At 48.7% G+C, this 22,519-nt stretch overlaps 1 protein-coding gene across 1 annotated transcript in view; it reads left to right on the forward strand.

Moving 5' to 3' along the window:
- The window catches only part of LOC144606017 (clathrin heavy chain 1-like), a 91,471-nt gene that overhangs the window by 48,009 nt on the left and 20,943 nt on the right, over positions 1-22,519 (forward strand). The window contains exons 15-24 of the mRNA XM_078421769.1: positions 5,319-5,444; positions 7,347-7,489; positions 8,903-9,137; positions 10,629-10,751; positions 13,051-13,196; positions 14,138-14,321; positions 16,316-16,508; positions 18,360-18,517; positions 19,790-19,954; positions 20,604-20,711. Coding sequence (XP_078277895.1) covers positions 5,319-5,444; positions 7,347-7,489; positions 8,903-9,137; positions 10,629-10,751; positions 13,051-13,196; positions 14,138-14,321; positions 16,316-16,508; positions 18,360-18,517; positions 19,790-19,954; positions 20,604-20,711 — 1,581 coding nt within the window. The remainder of the gene's footprint in view (positions 1-5,318; positions 5,445-7,346; positions 7,490-8,902; positions 9,138-10,628; positions 10,752-13,050; positions 13,197-14,137; positions 14,322-16,315; positions 16,509-18,359; positions 18,518-19,789; positions 19,955-20,603; positions 20,712-22,519) is intronic.

Below are 22,519 nucleotides of genomic sequence, written 5' to 3' on the forward strand. Positions count from 1 at the left end.
CTCAAAGAGCAGGCAACTTTTCGGATTGGGGACACTGCAGACTGAAAGTATAGAGGTGGAGGTGGTGGAAATAAACTGGTGGCGAGGAAAGACCAGAACAAATCGGGGCCCGACAACGGATGATCTCAGGAAGGGTGGAGCCCATAATGGCCCATTGTTGGCTGGGGAGGGCGTGATGAGGGAAGGATGCGACCTGTAGAACAGGTAGGACGGCTAAGGTGGGGGAGAGGCAATTGCAGGAGTTATTTGAAATACCATGTTGTGAGAGTTATGTCATGTTATGAGAAACCAACATTCATGCTGCTGGTAGACACAGAGTGCTGGAGTAACTCAGCGGGTCAGGCAGCATCTGTGGAGAAAATGGATAGATGACGTTTCACAGAGTGCTGGAGTAACTCAGTGGGTCAGGCAGCATCTCTGGAGAGAAGGAATGGGTGCCGTTTCGGGGCGAGACCCTTCTTCAGACCTGCTGCTGAGCGGTATAGACAATAGGTGCAGGAGTAGGCCATTCGGCCCTTCGAGCCAGCACTGCCATTCAATGTGATCATGGCTGATCATTCTCAATCAGTACCCCGTTCCTGCCTTCTCCCCATACCCCCGGACTCCGCTATCCTTAAGAGCTCTATCTAGCTCTCTCTTGAATGCATTCAGAGAATTGGCCTCCACTGCCTTCTGAGGCAGAGAATTCCACAGATTCACAACTCTCTGACTGAAAAAGTTTTTCCTCATCTCCATTCTAAATGGCCTGCCCCTTATTCTTAAACTGTGGCCCCTGGTTCTGTACTCCCCCAACATTGGGAACATGTTTCTTGCCTCTAATGTGTCCAACCCCTTAATAATCTTATACGTTTTGATAAGATCTCCTCTCATCCTTCTAAATTCCAGTGTATACAAGCCTAGTCGCTCCAACATATGGCAGTCCCGCCATTCCGGGAATTAATCTAGTAATCTAGTAAACCTACGCTGAACGCCCTCAATAGCAAGAATATCCTTCCTCAAATTTGGAGACCAAAACTGCACACAGTACTCCAGGTGCGGTCTCACTAGGGCCCTATACAACTGCAAAAGGACCTCTTTGCTCCTATACTCAACTCCTCTTATAACAGTATAACAGAGCTTTATTTGTCGTTCGGTACCGAAGTACCGAACGAAACTACATAGCAGTCATAGAAAAAAAGAACACAAGACACATAACCCCAACACAAACGTCCATCACAGTGACTCCAAACACCCCCTCACTGTGATGGAGGCAACAAAACTTCCACTCTCTTCCCCACGCCCACGGACAGACAGCTCGTCCCCGACCGACCCGCACAGTCCCCGCAAGGGGATGGAAGTCCCCCCGGCCGAATCGCACCGGGCGCTGAAACGTCTCGCGGCCGAGCCGGGCGATGAAAGGCCCCGCGACCAAGCCTTGCGCAGCTAAGTCCCGTGGTCGAGCCGCACCAGCGATGTAAAGTCCCGCAGCCGAGCCGCACCGGGCGATGTTAAGTCCCACAGCCGAGCCGCACCGGGCGATGTAAAGTCCCGTGGTCGAGCCGCACCAGCGATGTAAAGTCCCGCAGCCGAGCCGCACCGGGCGATGTTAAGTCCCGCAGCCGAGCCGCACCAGCGATGAAAAGTCCCGCAGCCGAGCCGCACCAGCGATATAAAGTCCCGCAGCCGAGCCGCACCGGGCGATGTTAAGTCCCGCGGCTGAGCTGCACCGGGCGCTGTAAAGTCCAGCGGCCAAGCCGCACCAGCGATGTAAAGTCCAGCGGTCAAGCCGCACCGGGCGATGTTAGGCCCCGCGCCGTGAGGACGAGAAAAGTTTCCCCCATCCCCCCCCCGCCACCCCCCACCCACACCACCACCCCCCACACATACACAACCAAAAAAAATACAAAAACCATCCCAACACCGACACACAAAAAAAAAAAAGGAAAAAAGACGAACAGACTGCTCTTGTTATGAAGGCCAACATTTTATTGGCTTTCTTCACTGCCTGCTGTACCTGCATGCTTCCTTTCAGTGACTGATGCACTAGGACACCCAGATCTCGTTGTACATCCCCTTTTCCTAACTCAAGGTGCAGACCACGGGGTTGTCAGTCACACCAGCATTTTGTGTCTATCTTCGGTGTAAACCAGCTTCTGCAGTTCCTTCCTACACATTGGCTCGTGTCATCTTGAGTAACCCTCCAATGCATTACTGAGGGACTACACCGAAGATAGACACAAAATGCTGGAGTAACTCAGTGGGTCAGGCAGCATCTCCGTAGAGAAGGAATGGGTGCCGTTTCGGGTCAAGACCCTTCACCTCAGGTAGGTTAATTGATTCCGAAGAAGGGTCTCGACCCGTAAACGTCGCCCATTCCTTCTCTCCAGAGACGCTGCCTGTCCCGCTGAGTTACTCCAGCATTTTGTGTCTATCTTCGGTGTAAACCAGCAGCTGCAGTTCCTTCCTACACTGAGGGAGTATATGTTGGTGACATCTTTCAAGGTAACTTGTGGAAGACCTTTGCTAAAGGAGTTCTTGATCTGATCAATCTGTTCTGTTTATCTGGCTGATTCATTATTGATTTCTGAACTCTCCGTGATTTTGAAGTTAGTCATAGAGTCCAGTTCCCAGTTATCTAGTTAGAGGTGGAGTACATATGCACCCAGGTAGAGGTGGAGTACATAGAGTGATACAGCGTGGAAACTGGCCCTTTGGCCCAACTTGCCCACACCGGCCAACATGTCCCAGCTACACTAGTCCCACCTGCTTGCGCTTGGTCCATGTTCCTCCAAAAGTCCTATCCATGTACCTGTTCAAATGTCTCTTAAACGTTGCAATAGTCCCTGCCTCAACTACTTCCACTGGCAGCTCGTTCCACACACCCACCACCCTTTGTGTGAAAAAGTTACCCCTCAGATTCTTATTAAATCGTTTCCCCTTCACCTTGAACCTATAATCTCCGGTGCTCGATTCCACCACCCGATCTATTCTCACATGATTTTATACACCTCTTTAAGATCGCCTCTCATCCTCCTGTGCTCCAAGGAATGGAGACCCAGCCTGTTCAACCTCTTCCTATAGCTCACACCCCCTAGTACTGTTGTAGTAAGTTGGATTTTCTGAGTTTTTTCAAAAGTAAGAGGCACGTAGTTTATGAAATGCCAGCCCCCAGTAGGTAGCTGACTTATTGGATTTTAAAATCCCTTCAGAAATGAATGGAATTGCTGTGTGTGTGTGTGACAAGGGTAATCCCAGGACAAGTGGCTGGCAAGGGTAATCCTGCGAACAGGCGATTTTAAAGCTCTAATATTGAATCTGCTGTAAGACCAAAGTTGTCAGGGGCAGCCCTGTGTAAACAGGAGTGGATAAAATGACTGTTCTGGGCTCTGCGCTGACTACTTGCGCATTATATCAGCCATTTGGATGAATGCTTCCCTTTTTAAGAGAATCTCCAGGAGGCACGAGGTAGCCAGCCGTAAGTGGTTCAATATTTCTCCACAGAACAAAGAACAGTCCAGTCAAATGCCCTTCGGCCCACAATGTCTGTGCTGAACATGAAGCCACTTAAAGTATTGTGCACAGTTCTGATTGCCCTGCAGGTGGTTGTTAATCTGGAAAGGATGAATAGAAGATGTGAGAATATTGCTGAGAAGATTACAGGGCCCTAGTGAGACCGCACCTGGAGTACTCTGTGCAGTCTTGGTCTCCAAATTTGAGGAAGGATGTTCTTGCTGTGGAGGGCGTGCAGCTTTGGTTTGCTAGGTTGATTCCTGGAATGGCGGGACTGTCATATGTTGAAAGACTGGAGCGACTAGGCTTGTATACACTGGAATTTAGAAGGATGAGAGGAGATCTTATCGAAACGTATAAGATTATTAAGGGGTTGGACAAGTTAGAGGCAGGAAACATGTTCCCAATGTTGGGGGAGTCCAGAACAAGGGGCCACAGTTTAAGAATAAGGGGTAGGCCATTTAGAACGGAGATGAGGAAAAACATTTTCAGTCAGAGAGCTGTAAATCTGTGGAATTCTCTGCCTCAGAAGGCAGTGGAGGCCAATTCTCTGAATGCATTCAAGAGAGAGCTGGATAGAGCTCTTAAGGATAGCGGAGTCAGGGGGTATGGGGAGAAGGCAGGAACGGGGTACTGATTGAGAATGATCAGCCATGATCACATTAAATGTTGGTGCTGGCTCGAAGGGCCGAATGGCCTACTCCTGTACCTATTGTCTATTGTCTATTGGTGGGTTTGAATTGTCAGGAGAGGCTGGATAGACCAGGTCTTTTTTTCCTCTGGAGTGTAAGAGACAGGTGCGATTTTAGAGGCTTTCAAAATGGGGGGCATGGACAGGGTAAATGGCAGGGCATTCTTCAACTCGAGGGCATGGGTTTACAGTGGGAAGGGAAAGATTTAAAAGGTGGTTCCTTCGGACTGAAACTGGTTATCACCCACCCCTTGGCCAACAATGGACTATTGTAGGCTGCACCTTTCCTTGATCACCGTTACTTTTTGCCTATCTTTCATTCATTTGTTCTAGGTCTATAGTCACCGTCTATATCTCATGTTTCTCTTTCCCCTGTCTCTCAGTCTGAAGAAGGGTCTTGATCCAAAACGTCACCTGTTCCTTGCTACCTGACCCGCTGAGTTACTCCAGCTTTTTGTGTCTATCAACATGATTTTTTTCAATCTCTTACCTCGACGGAGATGTGATGTTTCTCCGTGTCGTATCTCCGTCCCCACTGCGTCCTAACGTCGAGGAGTTTGCGGCCTTTCCTGGAGACGGGCACGGCGCTTCATGCCGCGGGCGCGGCGCGGACTTTAACATCGCGGAGCTTGCGATCCTTTGCCGGGGATCGACTGCGGAGAGCTCTGACCGCGGGGCCTGCGGACTTTAACACCGTGAAGCCTGTGGTCTCTGGTTAGAAGAGGCCGACTCGGGAGCAACATGCCGCGGAGAGTTTGTCAACCGTTCCAACGCGGGAATTCGATCATCCTGACGCGAGGGCCTCGGACAGTCGGCAGCGGTGACCGCGGACGGTTCAACAGCCCCGACCACGGGTGAACACAAAGAGGAAGCTGATTGAACTTTATTACCTTCCCATCACAGTGAGGAATGTGGAATCCGCTGTGGTGGATGTTTATGTTAACTTTATTGTATGTGGCTGTGTGTCTTGTTGATTTTTACTTAGTATGGCTGTACGGTAACTCAAATTTTACTGTACATTAATTGGTACATTTGACAATTAAATTGAATCTTGATTTGACCTCCTTGAAGTGGCGCGGACTTTAACATCGGTAACGTTCCATTCCACTCATTTGAGCAACTTGTGTTTTGCTTCCAGGAAGCCAAGTTGACAGACCAGCTTCCACTGATCATCGTGTGCGATCGGTTTGACTTTGTTCATGACCTGGTTCTGTATCTGTACCGTAACAACCTACAGAAATACATTGAGATCTACGTTCAGAAGGTGAGTGTCGCGACAACACCTAATCGTTTGGGGCAGCTACTATTCTGACCATTGCAGCCCGAGCACTGTACACAGGACCAGTCATTGAGAGACCACGAGTTGGGTTCCCGTCGTGACGCAAGAGACGTTCAGTTATTTCAAATTCCGCCTCTTCATTCCTTCTGGGCGTGCCGCCGCTGGGCCCGGCAACCCTCCCCAACTGCACACGCGTGGATACCAGGCCCAGCAACCTTCCCCCAACTGCACACGCACAGATACCGGGCCCAGCAACCCTCGCCCAACTGCACACGCACAGATACCGGGCCCCGCACCCCTCCCCCAACTGCACACGCACAGATACCGGGCCCCGCAACCCTCGCCCATCTGTACACGCACAGATACCGGGCCCGGCAACCCTCGCCCATCTGTACACGCACAGATACCAGGCCCCGCACCCCTCCCCCAACTGCACACGCACAGATACCAGGCCCGGCAACCCTCGCCCAACTGTACACGGGCTGATACCAGGCCCGGCAACCCTCGCCCATCTGTACACGCACAGATACCAGGCCCCGCACCCCTCCCCCAACTGCACACGCACAGATACCAGGCCCGGCAACCCTCGCCCAACTGTACACGGGCTGATACCAGGCCCGGCAACCCTCGCCCAACTGCACACGCACAGATACCAGGCCCTGCAACCCTCGCCCAACCGCACACGCACAGATACCGGGCCCGGCAACCCTCGCCCAACTCCACACGCACAGATACCGGGCCCGGCAACCCTCGCCCAACTGTACACGCGCCGATACCGGGCCCAGCACCCCTCCCCCAACTGCACACGCACAGATACCGGGCCCGGCAACCCTCCCCCAACTGTACACGCGTGGATACCGGGCCCAGCAACCCCCCCCCCCAACTGCACACGCACAAATACCAGGCCCAGCAACCCTCCCCCAACTGCACACGCGTGGATACCGGGCCCGGCAAGTGGGAGTGCATTGCGCATGCTCGGCTGCCGAGCCGTTGAAACTTGTCCCATTCACAGTATAAAGTTTATTAAAGTTTATAAAGTGAATTACTTTTTAAATGTAGCGAAGCTTGATACTGCACACCGCAGGTGAATGGTGAGTAAGGTGCCCCTAAAATTGTTGCGCTATCGTGTACCGTTTTGACTGTATTTCGGGAACATACATACATACATACATACAAGATGAAACCTTTAGTTATATATCGATATGGATGATACTTGAAAAGATGTGCATTGCACAGCTATGGAACGGGTTGCGAGGATGGGGGAGGAAGAACATCCAGGCTAATCAGTTTTCCAATGCCTGGAAACATAATCCGGTGGCCTTCAGCGCTTTGACTGTGAAAGGCACGCTGAACTGCCTCGCGAGATCTGCAATCTTTGCACTGGCACTCGATGAACTTCGAACCATTTTGGATAACATTTCAAATTCTCTCATCTTTAACTCTGTAGACTTGTAGAACTTGTGCTGCAATTCCAAAGTGCTTAGTAAACAGAGCTGCTGGGGTCTTAAGGGCAAGAAAATTAGGGGGTCGCAGCGGTAGAGCCGCTGCATTACAGCGTCGGAGACCCGGGTTCAATCCCAACTACGGGTGCTGTCTGTATGGAGTTTCTCACCGTTACCTACGTGGGTTTTCTCCGGGATCTTCGGTTTCCACCCACACTCCAAAGACGTGCGGGTTTGTAAGTTAGTTGGCGTGGTGTAAATGTAAATTGTCCCCGCTGTATGTAGGGTAGTGTTAGTGTGAGGGGATCGCCGATCGACGTGGACTCGGTGGGCCGAAGGTCTTGTTTCCGAGCTGTATCTCTTTAAAAAAAATAAGAATAATCGAACAAATGCACGAGTGAAGGCTCGATGTGACGCATCCATTGCCATCCTCCGTTGTGTGTAGGTCAACCCAAGCAGGCTGCCGGTGGTGGTGGGAGGACTACTCGATGTCGACTGCTCGGAAGAAGTCATTAAAAACCTCATCAATGTCGTCCGTGGTCAGTTTTCAACCGACGAACTTGTGGGTGAAGTGGAAAAGAGGAACAGGTCAGTAAATGAAGCAGCGGAAGGTCCCCTCCTTGCGCTTTGCCTGCCTCATGCTGAAAGGGAGCGAGATCCCCGGGGCATCTTGGCCAGCATGGGCGAGTCGGGCTGAAGGGCCTGTTTCCGTGTTGGATGACTCTGACTGTGGCCCTGCTGACTCTTTCACCAGCTGAATCAAGATCAGACGGTTTTGTCTTATTCTGCCCCACTCCCCAAGCCTGCATTTAAAACCGGGGGGGGGGGGAGGAGTGGGTAATGGGGGGGGGTTCAGAAAGCAGCATCTGCTCACTGTCTACTTTATGCTATCAAGCTGCAGCTTTTCAGGTGTATCAGTTTCATGTTTTACTACCAGAATGTTTATAGGGTGTAGACAATAGGTGCAGGAGTAGGCCATTCGAGTGGGCCCTCTGGGTGAAAAAGTTTTTTTCTCATCTCAGCTTGAATTAGCCTCCCCTTTGGGCCTCGTATCCGAGGAAGGATGTGCTGGCTCTGGAGAGGGTCCAGAGGAGGTTTACAAGAACGATCCCAGGAATGAGTGGGTTAGCATCTGATGAGCGTTTGACGGCACTGGGCCTGTACTCGCTGGAGTTTAGAAGGTTGAGGGGGAACCTCATTGAAACTTACAGAATAATGAAAGGCTTAGAGTGGATGTGGAGAGGATGTTTCCACTAGTGGGAGAGTCTAGGACCAGAGGTCACAGCCTCAGAATTAAGGGGCGCTCTTTTAGAAAGGAGGTCAGGAGGAACTTCTTTAGTCAGAGGGTAGTTAATCTATGAATCTCATTGCCACAGAGGTGCTGTGGAGGCCAAGTCAGTGGACAGTTTTAAGGCAGAGATAGACAAATTCTTGATTAGAACGGGTGTCAAGGGTTATGGGGAGAAGGCAGGAAAGTGGGGATTAGGAGGCAGAGATCAGCCACGATTGAATGGCAGAGTGGGCTCGATGGGCTGAATGGCCTAATTCTATACGTATAACTTGTGAACCTGTTCCCCACCACTTGCAATGTCTGCAGAAGGATTCCAACCTGAAATGTCACCTGCCCGTGTTCTCCAGAGATGCTGCCTGACCCACTGAGTTACTCCAGCACTCTGTGAAACGTCACCTGTCCATGTTCTCCATAGATGCTGCCTGACCCGCAGAGCAGTGTTGCAGTGGTAATTGTTTAGGTGCCGGAGCTGTCACTGGTGCAGGAGTGGCCACTGTTAAATTCCCTGCTAGTTAACATTCCCCGCTGTTTATTTTGGCTTTGTTTAACAGAGGTGCCAGAGTGGCGCTGCGGTGAGCTCTAGCAGCGCTGCACCCCTGCCGCTGAGTTACTCCAGCACTTCATACTTTGTGTCTTCCGTCCGTTCGTTATCGCCAAGCCGCCACTTCTCGGGATTTGCTCAGTATCCCTTTCTTTTTTTTTGTTGGCAGATTGAAATTGTTGCTGCCCTGGCTGGAGGCTCGGATTCACGATGGCTGTGAGGAGCCGGCCACCCACAACGCTCTGGCTAAAATATACATCGATAGCAACAACAACCCTGAGCGCTTCCTGCGGGAAAACCCGTACTATGACAGTACTGTGGTTGGGAAATACTGTGAGAAGAGGGACCCGCACTTGGCTTGTGTGGCCTATGAAAGGGGCCAGTGCGATCTGGATCTCATCAAGGTTGGCGCATTTAATTGTTTACTTCGAAAACAGGCCCTTCGGCCCACTGAGTCCGCCCACCAGCGATCCCCAGACATTAACACTATCCTATACACACTGGGGACAATTTACAATTACACCAAGCCAATTAACCTACAAGCCTGCACGTCTTTGGAGTGTGGGAGGAAACCGGAGATCGCGGGGAAAACCCATGCAGGTCACGGGGAGAACGTATATCATTGCACCAACAACCCTCCTTTCCTTTACAAAGCTTTAACCAAAAGGTGGCTAATTTATTAGGGCACTTTTCACTTTCCCGTTATAGACAATAGGTGCAGGAGGAGGCCATTCGGCCCTTCGAGCCAGCACCACCATTCAATGTGATCATGGCTGATCATTCTCAATCAATACCCCATTCCTGCCTTCTCCCCCATACCCCCTGACTCCGCTATCCTTAAGAGCTCTATCTAGCTCTCTCTTGAATGCATTCAGAGAATTGGCCTCCACTGCCTTCTGAGGCAGAGAATTCCACAGATTCACAACTCTCTGATTAAAAAAGTTTTTCCTCATCTCCGTTCTAAATGGCCTACCCCTTATTCTTAAACTGTGGCCCCTTGTTCTGGACTCCCCCAACATTGGGAACATGTTTCCTGCCTCTAACGTGTCCAACCCCTTAATAATCTTATATGTTTCGATAAGATCCCCTTTCATCCATCTAAATTCCAGTGTATACAAGCCTAGCCGCTCCAGTCTTTCAACATATGACAGTTCCGCCATTCCGGGAATTAACCTAGTAAACCTACGCTGCACGCCCTCAATAGCAAGAATATCCTTCCTCAAATTTGGAGACCAAAACTGCACACAGTACTCCAGGTGCGGTCTCACTTATGTTATCTCTTTTATGGGAGAAATACTGATGAATTATTCCTCCCGTTCCCTCACTGACCGTTCTGTCCTGGGCCTCCTCCTCTGTCAGTGAGACCAAATGCAAATTGGAGGAACAGAACCTCATATTTCGCTTGGGCAGCTTACAACCCAACGGTTTGAACATTGTTTTCTCTAACTTCAAGTAACCCCTGCATCCCCTCTATCTCCTTCCCTCCCCCACCCAAGTCATAGCGGCTTCAAAGCCGTCTTGTTGCGTCTCGTTGTCTGTAACTGGTTTTCACCTCGCCCACAGCTAACAATGGCCTGCTTCCTTTATCATCGTTACTTTTTTCCATATCTTTCATTCATTTGTTCTATATCTCTCTACATCACCGTCTATGTCTCTCGTTTCCCTTTCCCCCCGACTCTCAATCTGAAGAAGGGTCTCGACCCGAAATGTCATCCATTCCTTTTCTCCGGAGAGGCTGTCTGACCCGCTCAGTTACTCCAGCTTATTGTGTCTGTCTTCGGTTTAAACCAACATCTACAGTTCCTTCCAACACAAATACTAATGAATGTTGAGTTGGGGGCTAAAATGCCATTGGAATAGCTGCTATGTGTGATGTATTTTTCATTTTGCTTCAGGTTTGCAACGAGAATTCCCTGTTCAAGAGCGAGGCTCGGTACCTTGTACGTAGAAAAGACCCCGAGCTTTGGGCCAGTGTTCTTGAAGAAAATAATCCCTTCAGGCGCCAGCTGATTGACCAGGTACAATTGTTACACTGTACTTTGTGGATAGCAATTCCCATCGTGACTGGGAATAATACTGAACGCCCAATACAAAGCCTGAAACTTCCATCGACTCCATCGGCATCTCACGCTGCCTTGGCAAGGCCAGCAGCATCATCAAGGACCAGTCTCACCCCGGCCACTCCCTCTTCTCCCCTCTCCCAACTGGCAAGTGGTACAGAAGTGTGAAAATGCGCACCTCCAGATTCAGGGGCAGTTTTTTCCCAACTGTTATCAGGCAACTGAACCTCCTACCACCAACTAGAGAGCGGTCCTGACCTCCCATCTACTTCATTGGAGACCCTCGGCCTATCTTTACTGGACTTTATCTTGCACTAAACGTTATTCCCTTTATCGTGCATCTGTACACTGGATCGCTTGATTGTAATCTTGTATAGTTTTTTCTGCTGATGGGAGAGCATGCAACAAAAAAAGCTTTTCACTGTACCTTGGTAGAAATGACTAAAGGTGTATAAATTATCTTAAAATACTCCGAAACGATACTGTTATGCAGCCAGAAACTGTGCTCCCTGAAACTACTGACACTTGTTAAATTGTAGCATTCAGATAAGAAAGAGGCGAGGGAAGAAAGTAAATAGACATGGAGTGCAATTTCAATTGTAGGCGTTTTAAAAAAAACAAATACTCCACATTACTGCTTTTCCAGATGATGTAGATACGTGTCCATATCTACTGTTTGAATCTATCAGTTTTACCTGATGGAGCTGTCAGATGTGCCTTTCTACTGCCTGGTTAGCACGCAACAAAAGCTTTTCACTGTACCTCGGTACACGAAACAATGAACTAAACACAAACTCTAGATTTGTATTTTCCTTGCTGGTCTTCACATGGAAACTTATTAAAAACTGTTATTATAAGGTCATAAGTGATAGGAGCAGAATTAGGCCATTTGGCCCCTCAAGTCTACTCCGCCATTCAATCATGGCTGATCTATCTCTCCCTCCTAACCCCATTCTCCTGCCTTCTCCCCATAACCCCTGACACCCGTACTAATCCGTATTGGAAGATATTAAGTAATGGCTAAAGGGATCAAAATATTTTGACCTGCATTAAGTAGAGTTTCAAAGTCTACAGAGAGACTTGGGCCTTTTGGAAGGGTGGGCTGAAAGATGGCAGATGGAGTTTAATGCTGATAAGTGTGAGGTGCTGCATTTTGGTAGGACAAATCTAAATAGGACGTACAGGGTAAATGGTAGGGAATTGAGGAATGCAGTGGAACAGAGGGATCTGGGAATAACTGTGCATTGTTCCCTGAAGGTGGAATCTCATGTGGATAGGGTGGTGAAGAAGGCGTTTGGTATGCTTGCCTTTATAAATCAGAGCATCGAATATAGAAGTTGGGATGTAATGTTAAAATTGTACAGGGCATTGGTGAGGCCGAATCTGGAGTATGGTGTGCAGTTCTGGTCGCCAAATTATAGGAAGGATGTCGACAAAATGGAGAGGGTACAGAGGAGATTTACTAGAATGTTGCCTGGGTTTCAGCACTTAAGCTACAGAGAGAGGTTGAACAGGTTGGGTCTTTATTCTTTGGAGCGTAGAAGGTTGAGGGGGGACTTGATAGAGGTTTTTAAAATTTTAAGAGGGACAGACAGAGTTGACGTGGGTAGGCTTTTCCCCTTGAGAGTGGGGAAGATTCCAACAAGGGGACATAACTTTAGAATTGAGGGACAAAAGTTTAGGGGTAACATGAGGGGTAATTTCTCTACTCAGAGGGTGGTGGCTGTATGGAATGGGCTTCCGGTGGAAGTGGTGGAGGTAGGCTCGATTTTATTATTTAAGAGTAAATTGGATAGGTATATGGATGGGAGGGGATTGGAGGGTTATGGTCTGAGAGCAGGTAGATGAGACTAGGTCAGGGAGAGTGGTCGGCGTGGACTGGTAGGGCCGAACGGGCCTGTTTCCGTGCTGTAGTTGTTATATGGTTATATGGTTATTATTATTGAGACCTGACCTTTTAAAAGGTTGAAAGACACAAAATAGGGCTCCCAAGTTTAATGTCCAATGCATTAATTTGTGAAGTCGAGTCCCGTCTACAAGTGACTGATGTTCTCTAATCAGTTATGTTTCATTCATCCCTCGTACCCATTCTGTTTACTGTAAGCCGACCTTTAGTCTAGCTTAAGGGCTATGCCTTTTGTCAAAATTGTCAAGGTAGCCTAGCTAAAGGGCCACCTTGACAATTTTGCGTTGTTTTAAAATTGCCTTGCTTACTACTTGTGCTGCTTGCTAAATTGAGAACAATTGACTTTGTCAGGTTGTCCAGACGGCCCTGTCTGAAACACAGGATCCAGAGGAGGTGTCCGTTACTGTGAAGGCCTTCATGACAGCTGACCTTCCCAATGAGCTGATTGAACTGCTGGAGAAGATAGTCCTGGATAACAATGTCTTTAGTGAACACAGGTACAAAATAAAGCGTTGTCCTAACTATTGATCGCAATTTTAAACTGTTTCAAGGCTCTGGGCGGATAGTTCAGCCATTGGCTTGAATGTGCACTATAATGCGTGGCCTTGGGGCAAGTCATTAGTTTCAGATTGCAGTGCAGAACTATATATTCCAACGGTAGGGACCCAATCTTTGAATTCCTCTTGGAAGAACTTTGGGGCTGCGCGGTGGTGCAGAGGTAGAGTTGCTGCCTCACAGCGCCAGATACCCGGGTTGGATCCGGACTGCGGGTGCTGTCTGTACAGAGTCTCTGCATTCTCCACGTGACCTACGTGGGGTTTCTTTCCCAGGATCTCCGGTTTCCTCCCACACTCCAAAGACATACGGGTTTGTAGGCTAATTGGCTTGGTCCAATTGTAAGTCGTCCCTCGTGTGTGTAGGACAGTGTGAGTGTGCGGGGATCGCTGGTCGGCGTGGACTCGGTGGGCCGAAGGGCCTGTTTCCGCGCTGTATCTCTAAACTAAACTGCTGCATCTGAAAGGTGATGGGACTCGGATTGGGTTGCTGAACTCTTGAGCTTGATATTTTAGACTTTAAGCTGCAAAAGCAATTTCACATCAACAGTTAATGTTCTGTATACATGGTAATTTCTGTAACATCAGCGGTAGAAAGTCCCATTAAAAGATGTGTGGGGCAATTTATTTGTTTTGGATTGGTGGGAACGAGCTACAGGGGGTGGTGGTGGAGGCAGATATCATAGTGGCATGTGAAAGGCTTTTAGATTGGGCCACCTGGGTATGGAGGGATATGGATCGAGCGCAGGCAGATGAGATTGGTTTAACCTGGCGTTATGGTTGGCAGGGGCTTTGTGGGCTGAAGGGCCTGTTCCTGCGCTGCACTGCTCTATAGATTGTCTTGAGTGGAACTAAACTGTTAATGCGTGTCGTGTGCCCCACAGGAACCTACAGAACCTGCTGATTCTCACGGCCATCAAAGCGGATCGCACCCGGGTCATGGAGTACATTAACCGCCTGGACAACTACGATGCCCCCGACATTGCCAACATTGCCATCAGCAACGAACTCTTTGAAGAGGCCTTTGCCATCTTCCGAAAGTTTGACGTCAATACGTCAGCAGTGCAGGTGAGAGCTGACAGTGATCACGTCGGTTATATCTGAGGGCTTGCGCAATGGCGTGTCTGTGCGGAAGGTAGACACAAAATGTCGGAGTGACTAGGGCCCTAGTGAGACCGCACCTGGAGTATTGTGTGCAGTTTTGGTCTCCAAATTTGAGGAAGGATATTCTTGCTATTGAGGGAGTGCAGCGTAGGTTTACTAGGTTCATTCCCAGAATGGCGGGACTGTCGTATGTTGAAAGACTGCAGCGACTAGGCTTGTATACACTGGAATTTAGAAGGATGAGAGGAGATCTTATCGAAACGTATAAGATTATTAAGGGGTTGGACACGTTAGAGGCAGGAAACATGTTCCCAATGTTGGGGGAGTCCAGAACAAGGGGCCACAGTTTAAGAATAAGGGGTATGCCATTTAGAACTGAGATGAGGAAACACTTTTTCAGTCAGAGAGTTGTGAATCTGTGGAATTCTCTGCCTCAGAAGGCAGTGGAGGCCAATTCTCTGAATGCATTCAAGAGAGAGCTAGATAGAGCTCTTAAGGATAGCGGAGTCAGGGGGTATGGGGAGAAGGCAGGAACGGGGTACTGATTGAGAATGATCAGCCATAATCACATTGAATGGCGGTGCTGGCTCAAAGGGCCGAATGGCCTCCTCCTGCACCTATTGTCTATTGACTCAGTGGGACAGGCAGCATTACCGGAGAGAAGGAATGGGTGACGTTTCGGCTCCAGACCCTTCTTCAGACTGAGGGTCAGGGGAGAGGGAAATGAGAGATATGGAAGGGTGAGGTGTGAAAACGAGAGATCAAAGGGGACAAGAGCCAGGAAAATGTGGAATAGATCACTGTTAACTAGGGGAGGCACACAAAGTAGAATTTAATCAGGAGGACAATCAAACTGGGAGAACTTGGGTGGGGGAGGGATGGAGCGAGAGGGAAAGCAAGGGTTACTGAGAGAAGTTAATATTCATACCGCTGGGGTGTGAGCTGCCCAAACTAAATGAGGTGCTGTTCCTCCAATTTGCGCTGGGCCTCACTCTGACAGTGCAGGAGGCCCAGGACAGAAAGGTCAGTGTGGGACTGGGAGGGGGAGTTAAAGTGTTGCGCAACCGGGAGATCAGGTAGGTCCGGACTGAGCGGAGAAGTTCACCAAAACCATAGCCTTGATCTTGCCGATATATTTGTACGCCTCAATGACTCACAATGGTAAAATTATTTTTATTATAACAATATTTGTGGGTCTGTTTCCAAAAATCACATTCTGAAAACGAGCAAATTTAGGATTATTTCTCCAGGTCTTACTCGTTAAAGGTAGATACAAAGTGCTGGTATTTATTTCACAAAATGCTGGAGTAACTCAGCAGGTCATGCAGCATCTCAGGAGAGATGAAGAAGATTCTGAAGAAGGGTCTCGACCCGAAACATCACCCATTCCTTCGCTCTCCCCCCGAGATGCTGTCTGACCCGCTGTTACTCCAGCTTTTTATGTCTACCTTCGATTTAAACCAGCATCTGCCGTTGTTTTCCTACGCAATGTTCACACCGCTGGGTTGTGAGCTGCCCCAGCGAAATATGAACTTGCGTCCAATTTGCTTGTGGGCCTCACTCTGGCAGTGGAGGAGGCCCAGGACAGAATGGGAAGACGTGTGGGGGTTTAAAAAGTTTGCCAACCAGGAGATCGCGTGGGTAGTTTGATTTGGAGGCTTAACTGTCTCTCTCTCTCTCTCTCTCTCTCTCTCTCTCTCTCTCTCTCTCTCTCTCTCTCTCTCTCTCTCTCTGTGTCTCTCTCTCTCTCTGTGTCTCTCTCTCTCTCTGTGTCTCTCTCTCTCTCTCTCTCTCTCTCTCTCTCTCTCTCTCTCTCTCTCTCTCTCTCTCTCTCTCTCTCTCTCTCTCTCTCTCTCTCTCTCTCTCTCTATCTCTCTATCTCTCTCTCTCTCTCTCTCTCTATCTCTCTATCTCTCTCTATATCTATCTCATATCTAACTCTTCACTCTTTTATCCAGGTCCTGATTGAACACATTGGAAATCTCGATCGGGCCTACGAGTTTGCAGAACGTTGCAACGAGCCGGCCGTGTGGAGTCAGTTGGCAAGAGCCCAGTTGCAGAAGGATCTGGTCAAAGAAGCCATCGACTCGTACATCAAGGCTGACGATCCCTCTGCCTACATGGAGGTGGTGAAGGCGGCCAACAAGAACAGTGAGTACCAGAAGCCGAGCACTCACGCCTGCGACCGCCTGAACTGACTGCAATGATGTGCATGCGGTTAACCAACATGTCCTGTTAATTCTCTGGATGCTTTCAAGAGAGAGCTAGATAGAACTCTTAAGGATAGCGGAGTCAGGGAGTATGGGGAGAAGGCAGGAACCGGGGTACTGATTGTGAATGATCAGCCATGATCACGGTGAATGGCAGTGCAGTTTTGGTCTCCAAATTTGAGGAAGGATATTCTTGCTATTGAGGGGGTGCAGCGTAGGTTTACTAGGTTAATTCCCGGAATGGGGGACTGTCGTATGTTGAAAGTGGATCGACTAGGCTTGTATACACTGGAATTTAGAAGGATGAGAGGAGATCTTATCGAAATGTATAAGATTATTAAGGGGTTGGACACGTTAGAGGCAGGAAACATGTTCCCAATGTTGGGGGAGTCCAGAACAAGGGGCCACAGTTTAAGAATAAGGGGTAGGCCATTTAGAACAGAGATGAGGAAAAACTTTCTCAGTCAGAGAGTTGTAAATCTGTGGAATTCTCTGCCTCAGAAGGCAGTGGAGGCCAATTCTCTGAATGCATTCAAGAGAGAGCTAGATAGAGTTCTTAAGGATAGTGGAGTCAGGGGGTATGGGGAGAAGGCAGGAACGGGGTACTGATTGAGAATGATCAGCCATGATCACATTGAATGGCGGTGCTGGCTCGAAGGGCCGAATGGCCTCCTCCTGCACCTATTGTCTATTGGCCGAGCTGGCTTTCTGTGGTGAGAGGAGACATCAGCACCTGTAGTTCCTTGCTTCGACATTCATCCTTTGGTTAGAGTTAAGATTCTTTTCTCTTCAAAATACTCCTGAAGGAGAATTTATTTTGTGCAGGAAAGAACTGCAGGTGCTGGTTTAAACCGAAGGTTTACAAAATGCTGGAGTAACTCAGCGGGTCAGGCAGCATCTTGGAAGAGAAGGAATGGGTGACGTTTCGGGTCGAGACCCTTCTTCAGACCGGAGGAATTAATTTTGCTGACTGTTCTTACAGTAATTGGAGATTGATAACTTCGACTTTAGAATATACAGCACGGAAACAGGGCCTTGGGCCCAGCAAGACCACACCGACCAGCGGTCACCCTCATACCCTAGCAGTGTCCTGCACCCACTCGGGACAATTTTACCAACGCCAATTAACCTACAAACCTATACTTCTTTGGAGTGCAGGAGGAACCCGGAGCACGCAGGTCACTGGGGGACGTGCGAACTCCGTACAGACAGGTTCTGCAGAAATGTGCTCAATTGTCTTCCAATTCCACTCCCCTCCTTACGCCCCAAACACCAGTGAATTAAATGCTACTCAATGCAGGATTAACAGTGGACATATCTCGAGGGTCTCGCGACTCGACGGCCCGAGCTACAGGGAGAGGTTGAGCAGGCTGAGATTCTATTCCTCGGAGCGCAGGAGGATATGGGGTGATCTTATAGTGGTGTACAAAATCATGAGAGGAATGGATCGGGTAAACACACAGAGACCCTTGTCCAGAGTAGGGGAATCGCGGACCAGACGACATATGTTTAACGTGAGGGGAGAAAGAGTTAATAAGATTCTGAGGGGTAACTTTTTCACACAAAGGATGGTGGGTTTATGGAATGAGTTGTCGGAGGAGGTAGTTGAGGCAGGGACTATCGCAACGTTTAAGAAACAACTAGTCGGGTACATGGATAGGACAGGTTTAGAGGGATACATGGCTGGTGGGACTAGTGTAGATGGGACATGTTGGTCGGTTGGGGCAAGTTGGGCCGAAGGGCCTGTTTCCAGGCTGTGTGACTCTATGTACCCCACCTCTAACCCCTCTAGATAACTGGGAAGACTTGGTGAAGTTTCTGCAAATGGCCAAAAAGAAAGCCAAGGAATCGTACGTCGAGACTGAGTTGATATTTGCTCTGGCAAAAACGAACCGTCTATCTGAGCTGGAGGAGTTTGTGAACGGACCGAACAATGCCCACATTCAACAGGCGAGTCAACCGAGGAACGCACGCTTTTCATCGTGGCTCGAGATTTGTCACGCTCGCGTCTTGATGTACGGGATCTCAGATTGTTGCGTGAACTGTAGATTTTACAGACCACTGCGTCGCGCCATGAAACGGTTAACAATTTCCACGTTTAAATGGCCATTCAAATATTCTCTCTGTGTAGTAGTGTCTGATGTAAGATGAAAGTGAATGTGTCTCCATCTCCAGAAGAAGGGCTGGGGTCTGCCTTAGGAAACTTTCCAGGAAGATTAAAACCCCTCCCCACAATATTTACGGGATGGAGCTGTTGTCCACAATTGGATCATTTTGATTCCTGATAACCCGTTAAAACCATTTCAAAAGCAGAATTACAAAGAAACTGCTCGAAGTCTGGAACAAAAAATGCAACAAATACTCTCGGCGGGCAGGGTCTGTGGTTAATGTTTCAGGCTGATTTTTTTCATAGTGTTGGTCACCCAAGGGCCTGAAACATTTCTCTCTCCTCAGATGCTGCCCGATCTGCTGAGTATTTCCTGCATGGTTAAAGTCCAAGCTTGCTTTGAGTTCACGGATAAGTAGTGGTAATGGAACGTGTGTAGAACAATACAACACAGAAACGGGTCCTTTTGGCTTGCCATGTTTGTGCAGAACATGATACCAAGTTAAACTAATCTCATCTGCCCGTACATGATCCCTACCCCTCTATTTCCTGCACCTCCACATTCCCATTCCAAAACATCATAAGCACCACTATTGTATCTGCCTCCACTCCCATTACTCGCAATGCCTCTTTTATAATAAAGGTAGCTAGCATGAGGAGGCTTTTTATACGAAACTAGACCAAGTGGACCCGTTGGGCCAAAACCTCTCTTGCATTGGTGCAGCACCCTCCCCTCTGCGCTTCCCCCTTCCTCCCTCCCTCCTCCCCCTCCCCCCACTCCATCCCCCTCAACCCCCCCTTATCCTGCTCCCCCCAAGAGATAGATTTAAACTTTAAAATGTGAATAACTTTAAAAATACAACACCGATTTCAATTAAACGTCTTCCATTAGCACCAAAGGGACGACGGTGAGTAAGGTGGGCCTAAAATTGTCGAGCTATCGTGTACCGTTTTGGCTGTAGTTCAGGAACAAACAAACAAACAAACAAACAAACAAACAAACAAACAAGAGTTTTGGTATCTAGATTGTATCCTCTGCAGTACGTTTGAAAATTGTGGATTAATTCCAAACCGGTAACAACAGGTTGATTAAAATGTGTGCTTCTGGACCGTAGGTTGGCGATCGTTGCTACGATGATGGCATGTATGACGCTGCCAAGTTACTGTACAACAACGTTTCCAACTTTGCTCGCTTGGCCTCTACTCTGGTGCATCTCGGAGAGTACCAGGCTGCTGTGGACAGTGCCCGCAAAGCGAACAGCACCAGGACTTGGAAAGAGGTAGGAGCTGACACTGGAGCAAGCTGCACCCAGCTTAGTTTTACTGTCGAGATGCAGCGCGGAAACAGGCCCTTCGGCCCACCGGGTCCGCGCCGACCAGCGATCAACCCGCACACTAACGTTATCCTACACACTAGGGACAATTTACAATTTTGCCAAAGCCAATTGACCTTCAAACCTGCATGCCGTTGGAGCGTGGGAGGAAACTGGAGCACCTGGGGAAAACCCACGTGGTCACGGGGGAGAACGTGCAAACTCCATACAGACAGCACCCGTAGTCAGGATTGAACTCGGGTCTCTGGCGCTGCAAGGCAGCAACTCCACCGCGCTGCCTAGTAATCTTGCCGAATCAGAAATGTTCCAGTTCTAATCGGTCATGTGAAGTTCGCAGAAATGAAAGCTGCTAAAATTCCACTTAAACGCGCAGACTTGGCGTTTATTCACAAAGTGCTGGAGTAACTCAGCAGGTCGGGCAGCATCTCGGGAGATGCTGCCCGACCTGCTGAGTTACTCCAGCACTTTGTGAATAAATACCTTTGATTTGTACCAGCATCTGCAGTTATTTTCTGATATCACACTTGACCTTTGCCTGATGGGCAGCTGGACGGTGTGACCAAGTGTTTTAATGGTGTTTTTCATCTCCCCTCAGGTTTGCTTTGCCTGTGTGGACGGGCAGGAGTTCCGCCTGGCTCAGATATGTGGGATGCACATTGTCATCCACGCCGATGAACTGGAGGAGCTCATCAGTTACTACCAGGTAACTCCATTACAGTCAGCAGGACTGTATCTCAACAACCTGACTGACCACCGTTGCAAAGTCTATTGAATGTTTAGTTCAGAGGCCAGAGCATGGAAACGGGCCCCTCATGGCCCAGCCACTCCATCCATTGCCCATTCACACTGGTTCTGTGTTACCCACTTCCACATCCACTCCTTGCACACTCAATAGACAATAGGTGCAGGAGGAGGCCATTCGGCCCTTCGAGCCAGCACCGCCATTCAATGTGATCATAGCTGATCATTCTCAATCAGTACCCCGTTCCTGCCTTCTCCCCATACCCCCTGACTCCGCTATCCGTAAGAGCTCTATCTAGCTCTCTCTTGAATGCATTCAGAGAATTGGCCTCCACTGCCTTCTGAGGCAGAGAATTCCACAGATTCACAACTCTCTGACTGAAAAAGTTTTTCCTCATCTCATTTCTAAATGGTCTACTCCTTATTCTTAAACTGTGGCCCCTTGTTCTGGACTCCCCCAACATTGGGAACATGTTCCACTCGAGGCCAATTAACCTACAAACCCACAGTTTAACTTTCTGGCTCGTCAGAAGTGATCACTTTTCTGAAATCTCTTAACCTGTTTTACTATTTCCATTTAATTTGGTTTTAGTTTAGTTTAGAGATACAGCACGGAAACAGGGCCTTTGGCCCACCGAGTCCGCACCAACCAGCGATCCCCGCACACTAACACTATCCTACACACATTAGGGACAAATTATATTTATAGAAAACCAATTAACCTACAAACCTGCACGTCTTTGGAGTGTGGGAGAAAACCGAAGATCTCGGAGAAAACCCATGCAGATCACGGGGAGAACGTACAAACTCCGTACAGCCAGCACCTCTACCGCTGCGCCACCGTGCTGTATTTGTTTAGAACGTTCTCGCTGCTGGTTTAAAATGAGTTACTATCTTGCGGGTAGACACAAAATGCTGGAATAACTCAGCGCGTCAGGCAGCATCTCCGGAGAGAAGGAATGGGTCTGAGAAAGGGTCTCGACCCGAAACGTCACCCATTCCTTCTCTCCTGAGATGCTGCCTGACCCGCTGAGTTACTCCAACATTTTGTGTCGACCTTCGATTTGAACCAGCACCTGCAGTTATTTTCCTGACTATCTTGCAGGTAGTATTTGCTGCTTCCTTTACCAGCGTGCAAAGTCTGGGGGTTGGCCAAAGCAAAGTACAATGCAATTTGCTTTGGGATTCCAACAGTTTAGTATACTACTTCCCTTTAGCATGACTTAATGGAAAGCTATTTATAAGCAGCTGGTGTAAATGGGTGCGGGTGGGGGTAGCTGAGTAAAGAGTGCAGGTGACTCATGCCACAGTTATTCTGCAGGAAGCTCGAAGCCATGTTGAAACAGTGATTGCAGGACCTGCCGTGAGATGCATCTGTGGGAAGTACCCAGTACCCGTGGCTGTGCGGAGTTCACTGGTGCCGACCAAGCAGAATGACTTATCCATAATCAATCTAAGTCCACAGCAGGGTGTTGCATTAAATACCAAATTAACCTCCAGAGCTTCAGAAAGCAACATTGTTTGAAACGCAGATGGAATACAGCGTAGCAAATTGTGAAGTCATGCATTTTGGTAGTAGGAATAAAGGCGTAGACTATTTTGCTAAATGGGGAGAGAATCCAGAAATCGGAGGTGCAAAGGGACTTGGGAGAGCTGGTGCAGAATTCCCCAAAAGTTAATCTGCAAGTCGAATCAGTCGTAAAGAAAGCAAACTCAATGCTAGCATTTATTATGACTTGTATACAAAAGCAGGGATGTAATGCTGAGGCT

The sequence above is a fragment of the Rhinoraja longicauda genome, chromosome 25 (genome assembly GCF_053455715.1).
Source record: "Rhinoraja longicauda isolate Sanriku21f chromosome 25, sRhiLon1.1, whole genome shotgun sequence".
Classification (NCBI taxonomy): Eukaryota; Metazoa; Chordata; class Chondrichthyes; order Rajiformes; family Arhynchobatidae; genus Rhinoraja; species Rhinoraja longicauda.